Below are 15,033 nucleotides of genomic sequence, written 5' to 3'. Positions count from 1 at the left end.
CCAAAGTATAATAAAGCTTTCAAACAATAATGATGTTAGGATTTCAGTTTGATACAGGCTTCTTAACTATATAGCCTTAAAGTTTCTATTTAAAAACTTTTTCTACAACTTCCTTAAATAACTTTGGGAAATATTCATGAATGGAATATTTTTAACAAACGTAACCCTCAAAAACAATACTGGTAAAAAACATCGTAACCCTCAAAATGATAGAAAAATTGTTGTTAGTCCTATGATTTGCACTATTAAGTGTCGATCTATGGCAAAGTTGAATATTTTCGTCAACCTTCGACCTAATTCCAACATTTTAACTGGCTGGAATCGGGTTTCTTGGACTGGGCAAGCCCATGTATGCAAGCCTGGGGGAGATCCTCACTTTTGGGCTGGGCCTGGGAGAAGGAATTGGGCCGTAGTTGCTCAAGCGTGCAGAAGTGGGCCTTGGAGACAAATTGACTTGTTCCAGCGCTCTCGATTGCAAGTGTCCAGGGTAGTCACGGACACACCCAATACGAGGCCCAGTCCCATTGGTCCACTTACAAGACAACCTCTTGGAAAGGTTGAATGTTGGCGCGTTATCCTTTTTGTCCACAATTATTTTATTCGCATTGATTGTACTTGATGGGCCCGTGAGAGAAATTAGAGTAGGGCCCATAGTTTGTTGTGAATCATCAATGGCAGCAGTAAATGAGATGGTCGCAGCAAGAGAAGGAGTATCATCATCTATTGCACATCTCTGCATGAAACAAGCAGAAACAATTAGATATTCATAATTTGGTTGAATAAGGTGGTAGAGTGTGTAGTTTAGTTTGCGATTTTGGAGAGGACCAAACACTTACCTTTACATTGGTGAGGTCTACGTTGTGCTCCTCCAGAAAGCTTACAAATTCCTTGAAATTCTCTTCTGTTGGGTGATAATGACCACTGTATGGCCAAATAGCCTGCATTATTGTGCATGCAACAACATTTAATAATTATGACAATGACTTTGGTTTGGTTATTATGATTATGCTGTGTGATGATGCAGTGTTGTATATATTGTACCTCAAGATCACCTTCATGGGCCACTAATCTTCCAGCTGCTGTGGTTGCACCACCAGAAAGAAAACTTGAGTGTTGAAATCTACCCTTTTGTTTTCTCCCCACATACAAGGCCCTTGTGGTGCTAAGAACAAATATCCATTTGGATCTCTCGTCGGTGTTCACGAGTTTCCCATCCTTTTTGTAAACTAGCTTTCCATTTTTAACTATCACTTCATATTCTTCCCTTTCTTTCTGAAATGGTATAAACAATGTTATTATAGTACTCAAGTATTATTTGTTGTGAAAGGTTTGTTCAGAGGTAACTTACTGGTCCAAGATATCTAATGCATTGGCCTTGTAGTGTGTTCCTTGGGCAGTTCTTAAGGTTTATTTCTTTGCCATCTCCAACATCCAACCTATGTATCATAAAACACCAAGTTAAATCACCATCCAAAACCTTTGTCTTTTACCATCTGAGAACAAGGGCTAACCAATAGAAAAATGGTTGAGTGCTTTGACTTTCAAACCAAGTGTCATAATACAGCTTCAAATTGTGTCCATAGCGATGACGTGGGTCAATCTGCACACAAACAAGAAAGAACTAACTGTTAACATAGATTAGAGCAGAAGTTAAAAAGCGTACTTCATTTCCACAGTTCAATTATTAGCAAGAAAGGATCAGATTGAAGGATTTACAGCTTCAAGCCAATGTTGCAGGGCTAGTTTTTGTGCCTTGTCATCTTTGGATAAACCTTTGCCGACCTTTAAAAAAACAACATGAAGAAGACGATGACTAAAGTTAACTTGAATTATGAGAAAACTGAAAACATTGGAATATTGAACAATACCTTAGCTGCTCTTGTCCTTGCCCTTGCCCACCTTGACACTGCAGTTTCTGGTTTTTGGACATCAAAGAATGACACAGAACTCCTTTTAAGAGCTGCAAAATCCAATGCCTTCCACCTACAACATTTCAAATATGTAAACTAATAACACATTTAACTAACCTAGACTATTCATTTTTTAACAATGCTAAATAAAATAAGAGCTTAACTTCTATAATTACTTGCAAAACTGTTTTTGCCTTTTCTTATCGAGACTTACCATAGTTCTTCCACGACCACTGCACAATCTGCAAGGTTTCTTCGAGTGCGGTAACCCTTGTACACTTTTTGGAGTTTTGTTGCAGCTGCATCAAGCTCGTTGGCAGGTCTAGAGGGAGAGAAAACTGTTGCTTTAGGGAGAGAAAGCAAAGGCACTGGTTTATGTTTCAGTTGATCTTTGCTTGGAAGATTATTCCAATCCATGTTCTCCTCGTCTTGAACAAACGAAAATTTTCTTTCAAGGATCACACATTGGGGTCTGTGATCCCTTAACCGGTTTGAACTTCTGGATCCGTTTGGCAAAACAGTAGTAGTTTTTGATTCTCCTTTCTTAAAGCTAGGTGCTCTTAAAATCAAGGTTCCATCTTTGGAAGCAAAGCTCACATTGAAAGGCATATCAAAGAAAAGCTGTCTGGAAATTTCTTCCAACGCAGATTTGAGCAAGGAAAGTGATAATCCCATAGAGCTATACGCACTTCAATTTCTCTGCACACAAAAAAATCATACCCTCATAAATTTTAGAGTCATTTTAATTCGTAATTTGAAATCATTTTGAAAGAGGACAAAAAGCAAAACAATGAAACAAACAATGATGTCTTAGTTCTCATGTGCAAATTAATGAAACTGTATGAAAAAAAAAAAGAAGTTCGAACAATTAGACACACGAAAGTCCATAAGAAGAATGGTTTACGTTCTTGTTCTTGATGTTTTCTGTATGTTATTTGTTGCTGAATATAAACGAAGAAGATGGGTCTATCACAGTCGCTCTTCTTGGCTTTTATAGCGACAAATACTTCTCCTCGGTCAGCGTTCCTTCACAGTTCAAACGTGTCAGAAACTTGAAAGTGAGAAATGAGGGCGGTCTTCGAATTCCAAAGACGAATCTTCCAACACACCTTCGATATGGAAAATAAATGTTGGAGTATGCATATACAAGGTTACTGTTTTTTGTTTTCCCAATGTGCATATCCACGACACGATCATGACCCACGAGTTGGTTGTGGAATTAAAAACTTTTTGGTTTGATTTGTTCTTTTTTGAGTTTAGTGGGAAATCGAAAGTTCTTAGCAGCAAAGATTAATTGTGTTTGCATTTCTTTTCTCCTCTTACATCAGACCATAAAAGTAAGAGCAACCCCTCAGTAAAGATGGTGGTCAAAGAAAGTAAGCCTCCATGAAACACAACCCACACTATGATAATAAAAAACAATAACAAAGATATTAAAAAGTTTGTTTTAATCAGCATTTTAGTTTTAACATTTGTGAGTTTAATCCAATCTCATTCTATAATTTAGTTTCTATTTTACTATTAAGTGTCGTCTGTTATGTTAAACGGGTATTATTATAAGTTTTGACATTTTTTTAAAATTTTTTGAAGTTTTTTTTCTTAGTCATTTTAGTTTTGATCTGGGGATTTTTTAATGAATCACGCAAAGAGAAAATAGTGCACATTTCGACTACAACTTTAACTTCTTAATTAAAAAGGGTGAACAGACAGTTGTATATCCTCTTATGTCTTTGTGTTTTCTCTACATTTTTAAGAAATTGGAAAGGACTTCATGTTTTGAGGTAGATAACGACTTCAAGCTATGGAGCTATGAGATGGAGGAGGGTGGAAGGACGGCGCGTGGTGATTATTATTATTTTATTTTTTGCAGAATGACTTTGTTAATGTATGTTTAATGGGATTTTGTTTGGCCGAAGCGAAGTTGGTGATGGATAACACTTTGAGTATGGTGTGTTGTTAGTGATAATAATGTAAAAGTTGTCTACAATAGGTATAATGTATAAGGTGATGAGTGATGAGCATGAAGAATGATTGTAGCTGAATTCATGTATATCACTACTAACAAAAGTGATATGGATGTAAGTCTTGAAGTATACTTAAAATCATTTTCTATGGGTGATTACCAACATAAGTTTTGCGTTTGCATAATTTTAAAAATTAGAAAATAAAAGCATTATTATCATATGTTATGAAATTCAAAGTCTTTTGGTTTGATTTGTTCTTTTTTAAGTCTAGTGAGAATTTGGAAGTTCTTAGCAAAAATTGTGTTTGCATTTCTTTTCTCCTCCTAAATCAGAGTATAAAGCTAAGAATCACTATCATTAATGTTGTGTTTGGATTCGCATGAGTACTGTTCATGTGGATGGAAAATGAGTTGCGGACATATTTGGTTCCACTGATTTGTGCTGATTTGAGAGAGTGAATTTGCGCATGAGTTGTAGATTTTGATACTATCTAAAATGAAGAGAAATGTAAGAAAAAACAACTCATCACATTTAAATTACTTCATTATCCATGTGTATAAAAATTAATTTATTTTATATATAATCGTTTATATATATATATATATATATAATAATAATAATAATAATAATAATAATAATAATAATAGAATACTAGCGTACACATGTGTGTACGTATTTTTGAAATATACGTGATATTATATTAGTAGGTGATGATTATGTAATATTATTAAGTTAATATATAAAATAAAATTATATTTATAAAAAATAATGTGATATATATCAGAAAAGATGAGATAATAACTTTTGATAAATAGAGAAAAAGAGAAAAGCAAAAATAAACGATTTTATAAAAAAGTTTGTAAAAGTAACGATTAATTATCAAAAATTGAATAAATAATTATATTTTAAAGAGTAAAATTAGTATTTTGAGATGTGGATACAAAAGAGGAAATCTTCTTTATATATTATTATAGATATTATAAAGATAACATATATATATATATATATATATATATATATATATATATATATATATATATTAATAACTATAATCATAATTATAATAATAATTACTATTATATAATAAAATATATAATAATTATATATTATTATATGTATATTATGATATATATTATCGATACTATATATAATAATCATATTATATATATATATATAGTTATACATATATATTTAATTAATATTTTTTTAAATATTAATAATATTAATAATTATTATTATTATAATAATTAGTATTATATAATAATAGTATTATCATTATTATTATTACTAGCATAAACACAGACGCTATCGTGCCTGTGTGTACGTATTTTTTGAATTATATTAATAATTGATGATATTGTAATGTTATTAAGTTAATAAACAAAATAAGAATATATTTATAAAAAATAAAGTGAAATGTATGGAAAAAATCTAAGAAAAATAACTGTTGATGAATAGTAGGAGAAAAAAAGAAGAAGGAGATAAGTAAATAATTTTATAAAAACTTGTATAAGTAACCGTTAATTTTTAAAAATTTAATAAATGATTAAATTATAAAGGGTAAAGTTAAAATTTTGAAATGTGGACATAAAAGAGGGAATCCTCTTTATATATAGTTATATATTCAGATAAATATTTTTTGTAAATGAATTAATTATATAAAATAAAATAAATTTAAATAAATGTGGAGATATAAATTAAATAGTCTATATTATAAATTATTTTAAGTTATCATTTGGGAATAATAATAATAATAATATATTTTACGTTATTAATGTTATCAATAAATTATATTTTTCTAATTTTAAATAAAATTTTTAATTTTATTTTAATATCTTTCTTTTTTTTTTACATTGAAGGGTAAAACGGTAATCATATAATTACTCTATTAAAAATTATAATTTATTAAATTTTATCAATCAAATCATACACAAACTTTCCACTCAAATCATAACATATTTCTCTTAATCCAAACAACTTCATCTTTACATACAAATCAACTAAAATCAACACAAATTCATTCCCCCAAATCCATAATATTTTTTGTAAATGAATTAATTATATAAAATAAAATAAATTTAAATAAATGTGGAGATATAAATTAAATAGTCTATATTATAAATTATTTTAAGTCATCATTGAGAATAATAATAATAATATATTTTAATTTATTAATGATATCAATAAATTATGTTTTTCTAATTTTAAATAAAATATTTTTATTTTATTTTAATATCTTTCTTCTATTTACATTGAAGGGTAAAATGGTAATCATACATTTTACTCTATTAAAAATTATAATTTATTAAATTTTATCAATCAAATTATACACAAACTTTCCACTCAAATAATAACATCTTTTTTTTAATCCAAACAACTTCATCTTTACGTACAAATCAACTAAAATCAACACAAATTCACCCCTCAGATCCATACTCAGATCCCAAGAAAGTATAAAGGTAGTGGATAAGAAAAGTAAGCTTCCATGAAACACAACTCACACTTTTTATTATAATAAAAAACAATAAAAAATATATTAAAAAATTTGTTTTAATAAGTATTTTAGTTTGACCATTTGTGAGTTTAATTCAATATGATTCTTTAACTTTTTCCTCCTTTTTTTAATTTATATTTTATTATTCAATTTTGTTTGCTATGTCAAACCAATGTTGATATAAGTTTTGACTTTTCAATTTATTTTCTTCTTTTTGCATATTTTTTTTGTTTATGAATCACAATGACGCAATTCGATATTGATGATTATGATGTTGTATTCTCTTATGTCACGTGATCTTCTCTATGGTTAGAAGAAAATTGAAAGGACTCTGTGTTTGTAGGTGGATAACAACTTCAAGCGGTGGAGCTTTGATAATTTTTTTTTTGTATAATGACTTCGATGATGTATGTTTAATGAGACCTTGCTTGGTTGAAATTATGTTGATGATGTTACCACCTTGATTGTGGTTAGTTGTCATTGACATCGATGTAAAAGTTGTCAACAATAAATACATTGGATAAGGATGATGAGGGATGATCGTGAAGAATGATTGTCTTGATTAATAAATTCATGTATATCACTAATGACAAGAATATCTTAAATGTAAGTGTTTAACCATTTTAATCATATATTTTTATTTTTGTTCTTATTCTACTTAAAATAATAATGTTTCTATCAGTGATAAGTGACATCCCAAAATAATTTTGCACCTTAATAATTTTGAAAATTAGAAAAAAAAAATCAAATATTATAATTAAAAGTTATAAAATTAAATTTTTAAAATATATTTTAATTATCTTGTATGTTTATTTGATTTTTGTGATATTGAAAGATAAAGATCAGATCAAACATAGTTATGTTTTGGAGATCCTACTTAACCTTTCTATTGATATGATATTAGCTAAAAAAATGTATAGGTTTTTATAAATAAAAAAAAAATTATGAATATATGCAAAGTAAAATTGTAATATAATTAATATTTAAAAAATAATTGTACAATTTTTTTTATTAAGTATCATAATCATACATTCAATTTTTGTTATCACTAACCAGTTTTACATAAATGATAAAAATTAATTTGCTATATTCACATCCTCAAAAATATGCGAAATAAAACGAGGAAATGAAATCAAACATACAATAACAAATATAACCTTGAAAAGAAATTTATGAAAAATGAATAAATAAATTATACCTATAATAATATATAATAATAATAATAATAATAATAATAATAATAATAATAATAATAATTCCTTTACATTACTTTTACGATTAAGAGCAAAATAATATTCTTTTATTTTTATCAAATACTATTTTTCTTAATTTTTCAAATCCATCATATCACTTATTAATTTTTATAAACTTTCATCTTAAATCTCTTCATTTTCTCATTTTTTTTCTTAATTTAAAAAACATTACCTTAATTCTTTTTCCCTTCAAATTCATAAAAAATTGTTTTTCAAATCTATCTTCAAATCTAAACATAGCAAAGATAATGAGACATATATATATATATATATATATATATATAAAATTATTTTTTGTGTTTATATTTATTTTTCAGTTTTAACTATTTTTTGAAATTAATTGTTTTTTAAAATTTAACTATTTGTTTAATTAAAAAATGACCTACAAAATAAATTATTGATGATACAAAAATATTTATATTTTATTTTACAATTATAGTAATAACAATAAAACCAATTTTATTGTTTTTTATTATTATAAAAAATAAGTAAAAACACGTGTGTAACAGTATATTTTTATTAATATATATATATATATATATTAATTAAAATAGTAATTAAAAATACATAAATATTATCATTCAAAATTAAAACCGTTAAGTGCTTGAAGGTAAATATTTGGTTTTATACATATTTTATTATAATATTTTTTTTAATTATATTTATTTAAGAAAATAAAACTGTGGACATGGAGGCTTTCCCACTTGATTGTCATGATTGTTATAAAGTACCTATTAGCAGAATTGGTTGAGAAGAGGAACTTCAACTTACACCGACCAAAATGAAAAGAGTGATTTTGACTAATTTAGGTTTTCTTCAATCATGTGAAGTTGTTGTGAAGGTCAAGATAATTCAAACAGTATCGTTAGTTTGAGTGTGAACAAAACCCAAAAGACATTTATAAAATAACCGAACCTTTTTCTACTCGTATTACAGTTGAGGATGAAAGCACATGCCAACATACAGTTGTGAGTTCATGTTTATAACTCTTCAACATGTAACACTTCAACACGTGGGTCAAGCCGATATCACCGTCAAAATTCAAGAATATTCAATGGTCTGTGTGGTTATATCTCTCAACTTTGTCCCTTTTTCCAGGACACGGTTCCGAGTTTAAAAAACGTTAAAAAACGAAACAAGTTTGTGTTTCAATTCAAATGTCACATCATCATTATGTGTAGTATAAGTCTCGTGAAGTTGAACAATATCATGTTAAATGAATAAAAAATATTTTTTTACATATTTGAAGATTAAAGCTCAGTTATTTTAATATGCTTGAAATAAATTAAGATTAAACTTTTACAAACTTAGAAAGATAAAAATATGTTATTATATTGCAAATAACAATTTAGATTATGTAAATTTTTGGGTTTTGAAACTAGTACTCCAGAACTAAAGAGTTTCTTTCCAAATTCCACTGAATGACTGTATTTTAAATTTTTCTACACTTTCTAAAAAGAAATAAAGTTTATATTGTAAAACAAAACAAACAATACCTTTTCTTTTTCCTGTGACTGTTCTTCATCAATCATTTGTGTATTAGCATTAAATGAACAATTAATTAGAAAGATAATATATATCTTAGGAGTATATTAAATATCATATAAATATAATTTATTGAAAAGAAATTATCCCACCTTGTCATAAAATTGACATGACAGTGATTTGGATCCAGCAGAAGAAATGGAGCCTCTCACAAAAAGAATTTCACAATTGAATTACCAATTGGATCCAGCAAAGGAAATGGACCCAATTATTGCATTGTATTGTAGCTATTGTCAATCCCTGTCTCCTAATAAGTTTAAAACATGCAACTGTCACACAATAAAGAAAAAACACATCAAATTAGATAGTAATAATTTTATTAACTACTAAGTGAACCAATAGAAATAACAATGTTATTTAATGACTATTGTTTGAAGTATCATGATCTTCTGATAACTGAACCTAACTCAATTAATTCTAGTGGTGAATTTCAGTAATCATCAAAAATAAATTTCTTATATGTTAGTTGGGTTCAGGGAAAGGCATCCTATTAGCATTTTCAAACTGTTTAAAAACTCTCAATTATTTTATAAATTATATATATATATATATATATATATATATATATATATATATATATATATATATATATAATTAACTATTCCTCACATACTACATCACAAAACAAAGCAAAATATTGTTTCCTTTGTGTTTCTTAAAGGAAAGACGTTTTCTACCCTTAGAGGTCAATGAAGCTGAAGACATATTTTCACACACTAGCATAATCTAGGTAACCACTGAGAAAAAGTAAGAATGTGTGAATAAGAGATAAAGATGAGAAATAATCATTTTAATATTTATATTCTAGATACCAGATTGTCTAATAGTAGAGTGAATTACAAATTTTGATGTTAGTCTTATCCTGTTATGACAAGTTTAAAATCAAACCATGAATAAATAAGTTTCTTTTATAAAGTTAGAGTTCTTCGACTTAAAAGATATTATAAGGATCATGGAGAAGAGAGAATATGAAAATATATTTATATTTGTGCATGTGTACATGGATAAAATTAATATTTTTTTTACAAGGGGTTCTAACAAAATATAAGACTAACTATTATTGATAAAATTAATTTTAGTTTCTTTTGTATATAAATCTCTTTAAATTCATATTAACTTCGAAAAGTAATTACCAGTATATGTTTAAAAGTTCAAAGAGATTTTGAGAATGTTAGCAACTTCATGTTTTGCTAGAAGATGAATGACTTGAATTTCATGATGTATTATTTTGTGTAAAAAAATACAGGCTAAATTCAGAATGATTAGCTCATGAGTACATAATATGATAACCAATGAAACTACACTCACAGTGTAACAATATGTTTCTCCGAATGAGAGCTACAACAAGTTTACTGAAAAAAGAATCTTAATCAAACTAATTATTTGGTAACAATTCCAATACTACAATATTCAATTTGACGATGTTATTCTCTTTCTTATACTTTAACATGATATCCGTAGTACTTTCAAAATTATGTTGATTTTGGTAGATCCATGGTCTCTAAACAACTTTTTTGCAAACTTTTTTTTTCTGTTATTCTTACTATTTTAATGTTCTCTTAATAATTCTTTTACTCCAAGTTTTTAAGAAGAAAATATCTTTCATGCCACATCAACCTTCAAAATAGATTCTCCCATCTTTACTAACCATGTTGCCAATACTGAGGAGATAAATGAGTTTAAATATTCAACTTCCATTGTTGAGTCACATATTGCTTGTATATTTCTAGTTGATTCCTTTATAGTTATATTTAAGAACTTTTGTTAAACGGTGTGTAACGGCGGATCTTAAATAATAATTCTAGAGAGCTAAAATAATATGCTTAAAATTTATATATTTAATTACTATAATTATAAAAAAAATCATACATATTTAAAAGAATTTATTAGTATTATGATTTAAAATATATGAAGAACTTGAATTTGTCTTGTTTTTATTTTCACGACTGTTCTTTTTTATCAATAAATTTATTCTTTTATTCTTCATTAATATACATTTTTTTAGAATTAAGAATAAAAAATAATTTATCATAATCTAATCAAAGATAAAAAATAGTTATCTTTTTTTCTTCAAGAATGTGAAAGAATATATGAGAAATAACAACAAAAATAATGAATATTTTTCTCTTTAGAAACAAAAGAAAACAAATAAGATCAGAGACAATAACAATATGTGAAAAATTTAAAAAACAAGAGAGTTATTTTTTTTAAAGATAATAGATGAGAAATAAAAGCATAAATAAAAATTTCTTTTCTCTTCAAAAACAAAATAAAAAAGAATATTAAAGTGAGAGTGGAAGACCAGAACAACATGTGAAAAACTCAAAAAATAATGAGAAAATATATATTTATATTTTATTAACATTAAATTTGTGCTTGATAAAAGGAATAAAAAGATATTTAATTTAATTGTTATCAATTTTTAATATGTTACCTATAATTTAAAAGAAATCAAAAATTTTTGGGAGATCATGACACCTTGCCCTTAGAACATCAGCCACTGATGATGTGCAACACATTGATTCATTAATAATCTTGTTTTAGTTTTAGTTGGTAATTCATCTTTGGGTCATTATGGTGATTATGTTCTCTCTTCTTTAACTAAATTGTTAACTTAAATTTATTTTTGGATCATTATGGTGGTTATGTTTTCTCTTCTTTTACTAGGTTGTTAAATTAACTTTTATAATTGTTGTCAATGATTCACAATTACAAGCTTGCAACATTAGTATTACCCAACCCCTCACCTCCCTAGTTAATAAAATTGCAAAAGACATGTCAAATTTAAAATATTTGACTACTTTAAATAATGAGTCATGTTAATTAGAAAAAAAATATATATATGTCATTCATTTATGATAGTTCTAATAAACAACTTTTGTCTCTCTTTTTTAGCTCATTATGATATTATTATCCTTTTGGTTTTAAATATTTCGTTACCTTTACGATGATAAATTCAAGATGATGTAGTTGGATTTAGTTGATGAAGAATGAATCATAAGTGTTTTCTATATTTTAAATATATATTTTTTAAATGAAACCAAAACACAATTTAGTATACACACGTGTTTTTCGTAGTGACAATAATAAATTAATGAATCCACTGATGTTTTTCACATGTAACTTTCAACTTTCAAGTATGATAATAATACCATAATGGTAACTACTTCATAAATACTCATATATTTCTTCTAAAATCATAACACTTTAAGATTAAACATGAAATAAATATTAAATAATATGATATTAGTAAGATATGAGTGTAATTATTAGTTTAATTAAATTTAGGTTATGATTAATTTTGTATTCACATTTAAAATTTCACATTTTCTTTTGAATGAAGTTGTTAATTTACTTTTGAATATTGAAACAATTATCTTTTATAAGACTTTCTTGTTTTCTCGTGTTCACATTATTTGGAAGACACTTATATTCATTTTTCTTTAATCTTAAATGAAATTCTTGACTTTTCGAAGATTGAAAAACAATCATTTCTTATAATATTAAGAGTATTTTTTTTTCTTTATTCTTAAATGAAATTATTGACTTTACTTTTGAAATCTTATGAGACATTTTTAAAAGCTATAAGGCCCAGTTTTCTGCCTTAGTGTTTTAAGGGGCTGCCATTAACCTAATGGGCCTAAAGGCTGGCCCAAAGAGTAAAAATATACCCTAACCTGCCCTAACGTTCCATTTCCCCTTCACTTTCAGAAACAGTACACTTCGTGCTTCCGTGAGCAGCCTCAACGTTCTGCTAGGGTTTTGCCGTCAACCCCTTTCCAAGCTAGTTAATCGATCTCTTCTATTCCTCTCTTCCACATAAGTAATTCCGATCCGTACTTTTCCTTCCTGTTGGGTCTTTGTATTCTTAGTTAGGGTTCACCGTGATAACACTGTGTGCATTGTTCCACCGTTCCTTTCAGCTCCCAGGATCTACGCTCGAAACCGTGGTGCTCGTAGTCTAAGAGTCAAGTTTCTCCGCTAGCCCTTTTCAGGTAAGGGAAGCTAGGACCTTCGCTGCTTGTGTTTTTCGCTGTCTTGTTGATTATTTCGCGTCTGTAATGATTTGTGGTCGTTGTGCCCGATTTGGATTGAGTTAAGTATGTCCTGGTTTACGGTTTTGGCTACTGCATGAGAAAACAGTGGCGAGTACTGGTTTTCTCACCCAAGCGAGATTATCAGAAGCTTGCCCCACTCGAATTGTCGCCTAGGCGACTTGAGTTCTTTTTGAGCGAGGAGTGTTCTCGCCTGGGCGAGAAGGGACTCGCCTGAGCGAGACCTCGCAGAGTTCCCTCTCCCCTCGTCGCGCCCTCGCCTAGGCGAGATGGGATTCGCCTGAGCGAGAAGGTTCCCCTCGCCTGGGCGAGCCTCGCCAGCTTGAGCGAGGCAGCGGACGGGTTTTGATGTGGTGGTTGAATGGCTCGCTGGTACGTGGTTTTCTTGCATGATTTAAATACTTTACTAGAAGGATTGCTTGATGATGATATGTTTAATATGTACATTGAAATGGAGATGGTATGTTAATTTATTGGGCATGAAATTGGAAGGCATGAGTTGTATGATTGTTGTTTATGCATGATATTAATGTTATGGGAAATTCTTGATTGGTGGGTGGAACATGTATAAAGTATGGGTAGGGCGTAATTCCATGACTCTTGTAGTGAGAGATCTTGGTGGCCCCTCATTTGTTGGACGTAATTCCATGGGCCCTCTTAAGGGGAGTTCCTGGTGGTGCCTAGACGAAAGGACGTAATTCCACGGGGGGTCATGGTGGTGCCTCAGGGCCAGGGCGTAATTCCACGAAGGCCACGTGGTGGTGCCTCTTGTAAGGGTATAATTCCGCGAAGGCCTCACGGTGACGCCTCACTGCTAGGACATAATTCCACTGCCACGTGGTGGTGCCTCATTATGCGTATCCGGATAGTCAGGTCTTGGAGGTTTTAAATGATTTTGGTAATCTACGTGTGATGTCTGCTATCCATGTTCGACTCTAAGATTTGCATGTTGACTATTGTGATATAAGGTCTCTTTATACTAGCTTACCCTGTTTGTTTGTTGGATTGTCTTTTATGTGGCTCTTCTCTTATTGCAATGATCATCAATCCTATTGATGTGAGCAGATAGGAGAACATCTAGCAATCGTAATGGTGAGGGAGATGGTACCGCTTGATGGACTGGACGGGCATTGGGCCCTTTATGGGGCCCACCGCTGAAGATTTTATTATTGCTATGTTTGCTTACCTGTATACGACTCGTACTGTTAGTTCTCTAGTGTTTTGTTTTAGGCCGTGTGGGGTCTCTTTTATGTGTTATGGACATGTTGGGGTACGAGGTTCTTACGACTCGTACTGTTAGTTCTCTAGTGTTTTGTTTTAGGCCGCGTGTGGCCTCTTTTATGTGTTATGGACATGTTGTTAGTTCTCTAGTGTTTTGTTTTAGGCCGTGTGTGGCCTCTTTTATGTGTTATGGACATGTTGGGGTACGAGGTTCTTCATTATTCCAAACCTTCGTACTGGCGTTTTAGTTAATGGGCTTCAGCTATTTAATTGAGACGTTACAATTAGGATTATTCCGCTTTACTTCTTCTATTTCTACTTATTCTTTACAATTTATTACACCAAAGTAATAATACTCTGTTCCATTCATTTCTTAATCCATTATTCTGATGATAAATGATCTCTTAACACATTCTAATCTCATTAATTTCCTTAATCCATTGTTCCATTTTTAATTTCTTAACATATTCTAATTTCATTAATGTCCTTAATCCATTTTTCTATTTTCATTTCATTAGGTTCCTTAATCCCTTTTTCTATTTCTAATTTCACTAATTTTGTTAATCCATTTTTGTATTTCCTGTGCAACTT

General features: G+C 29.1%; 1 protein-coding gene and 1 long non-coding RNA gene across 2 annotated transcripts; one reads left to right on the top strand and one right to left on the bottom strand.

Moving 5' to 3' along the window:
* Positions 1–2,604, bottom strand: LOC114175554 (IQ domain-containing protein IQM1-like). The gene is made up of 8 exons (XM_085671648.1): positions 2,125–2,604; positions 1,869–1,983; positions 1,717–1,782; positions 1,512–1,600; positions 1,349–1,436; positions 1,042–1,272; positions 837–938; positions 1–733 (listed from the first exon to the last, which is right to left on the bottom strand). Exons 1-8 carry the CDS (start codon positions 2,583–2,585, stop codon positions 308–310), a joined length of 1,578 nt encoding a protein of 525 aa, XP_085527774.1. The 5' UTR covers positions 2,586–2,604; the 3' UTR covers positions 1–307.
* Positions 2,605–12,876: 10,272 nt separating this feature from the next.
* LOC146888013 (uncharacterized) lies at positions 12,877–14,708 on the top strand. The gene is made up of 3 exons (XR_014993376.1): positions 12,877–12,989; positions 13,090–13,161; positions 14,287–14,708. It is a non-coding gene; the product is annotated as an uncharacterized LOC146888013 (long non-coding RNA).
* Positions 14,709–15,033: the final 325 nt, after the last annotated feature.

The sequence above is a fragment of the Vigna unguiculata genome, chromosome 3 (genome assembly GCF_037176805.1).
Source record: "Vigna unguiculata cultivar grain cowpea cultivar isolate G323 ecotype 2 chromosome 3, ASM3717680v1, whole genome shotgun sequence".
NCBI classification, from domain to species: Eukaryota; Viridiplantae; Streptophyta; class Magnoliopsida; order Fabales; family Fabaceae; genus Vigna; species Vigna unguiculata.
Note: the sequence above shows the minus strand (reverse complement) of the source record. Positions and strands in the feature narration are given on the sequence as shown.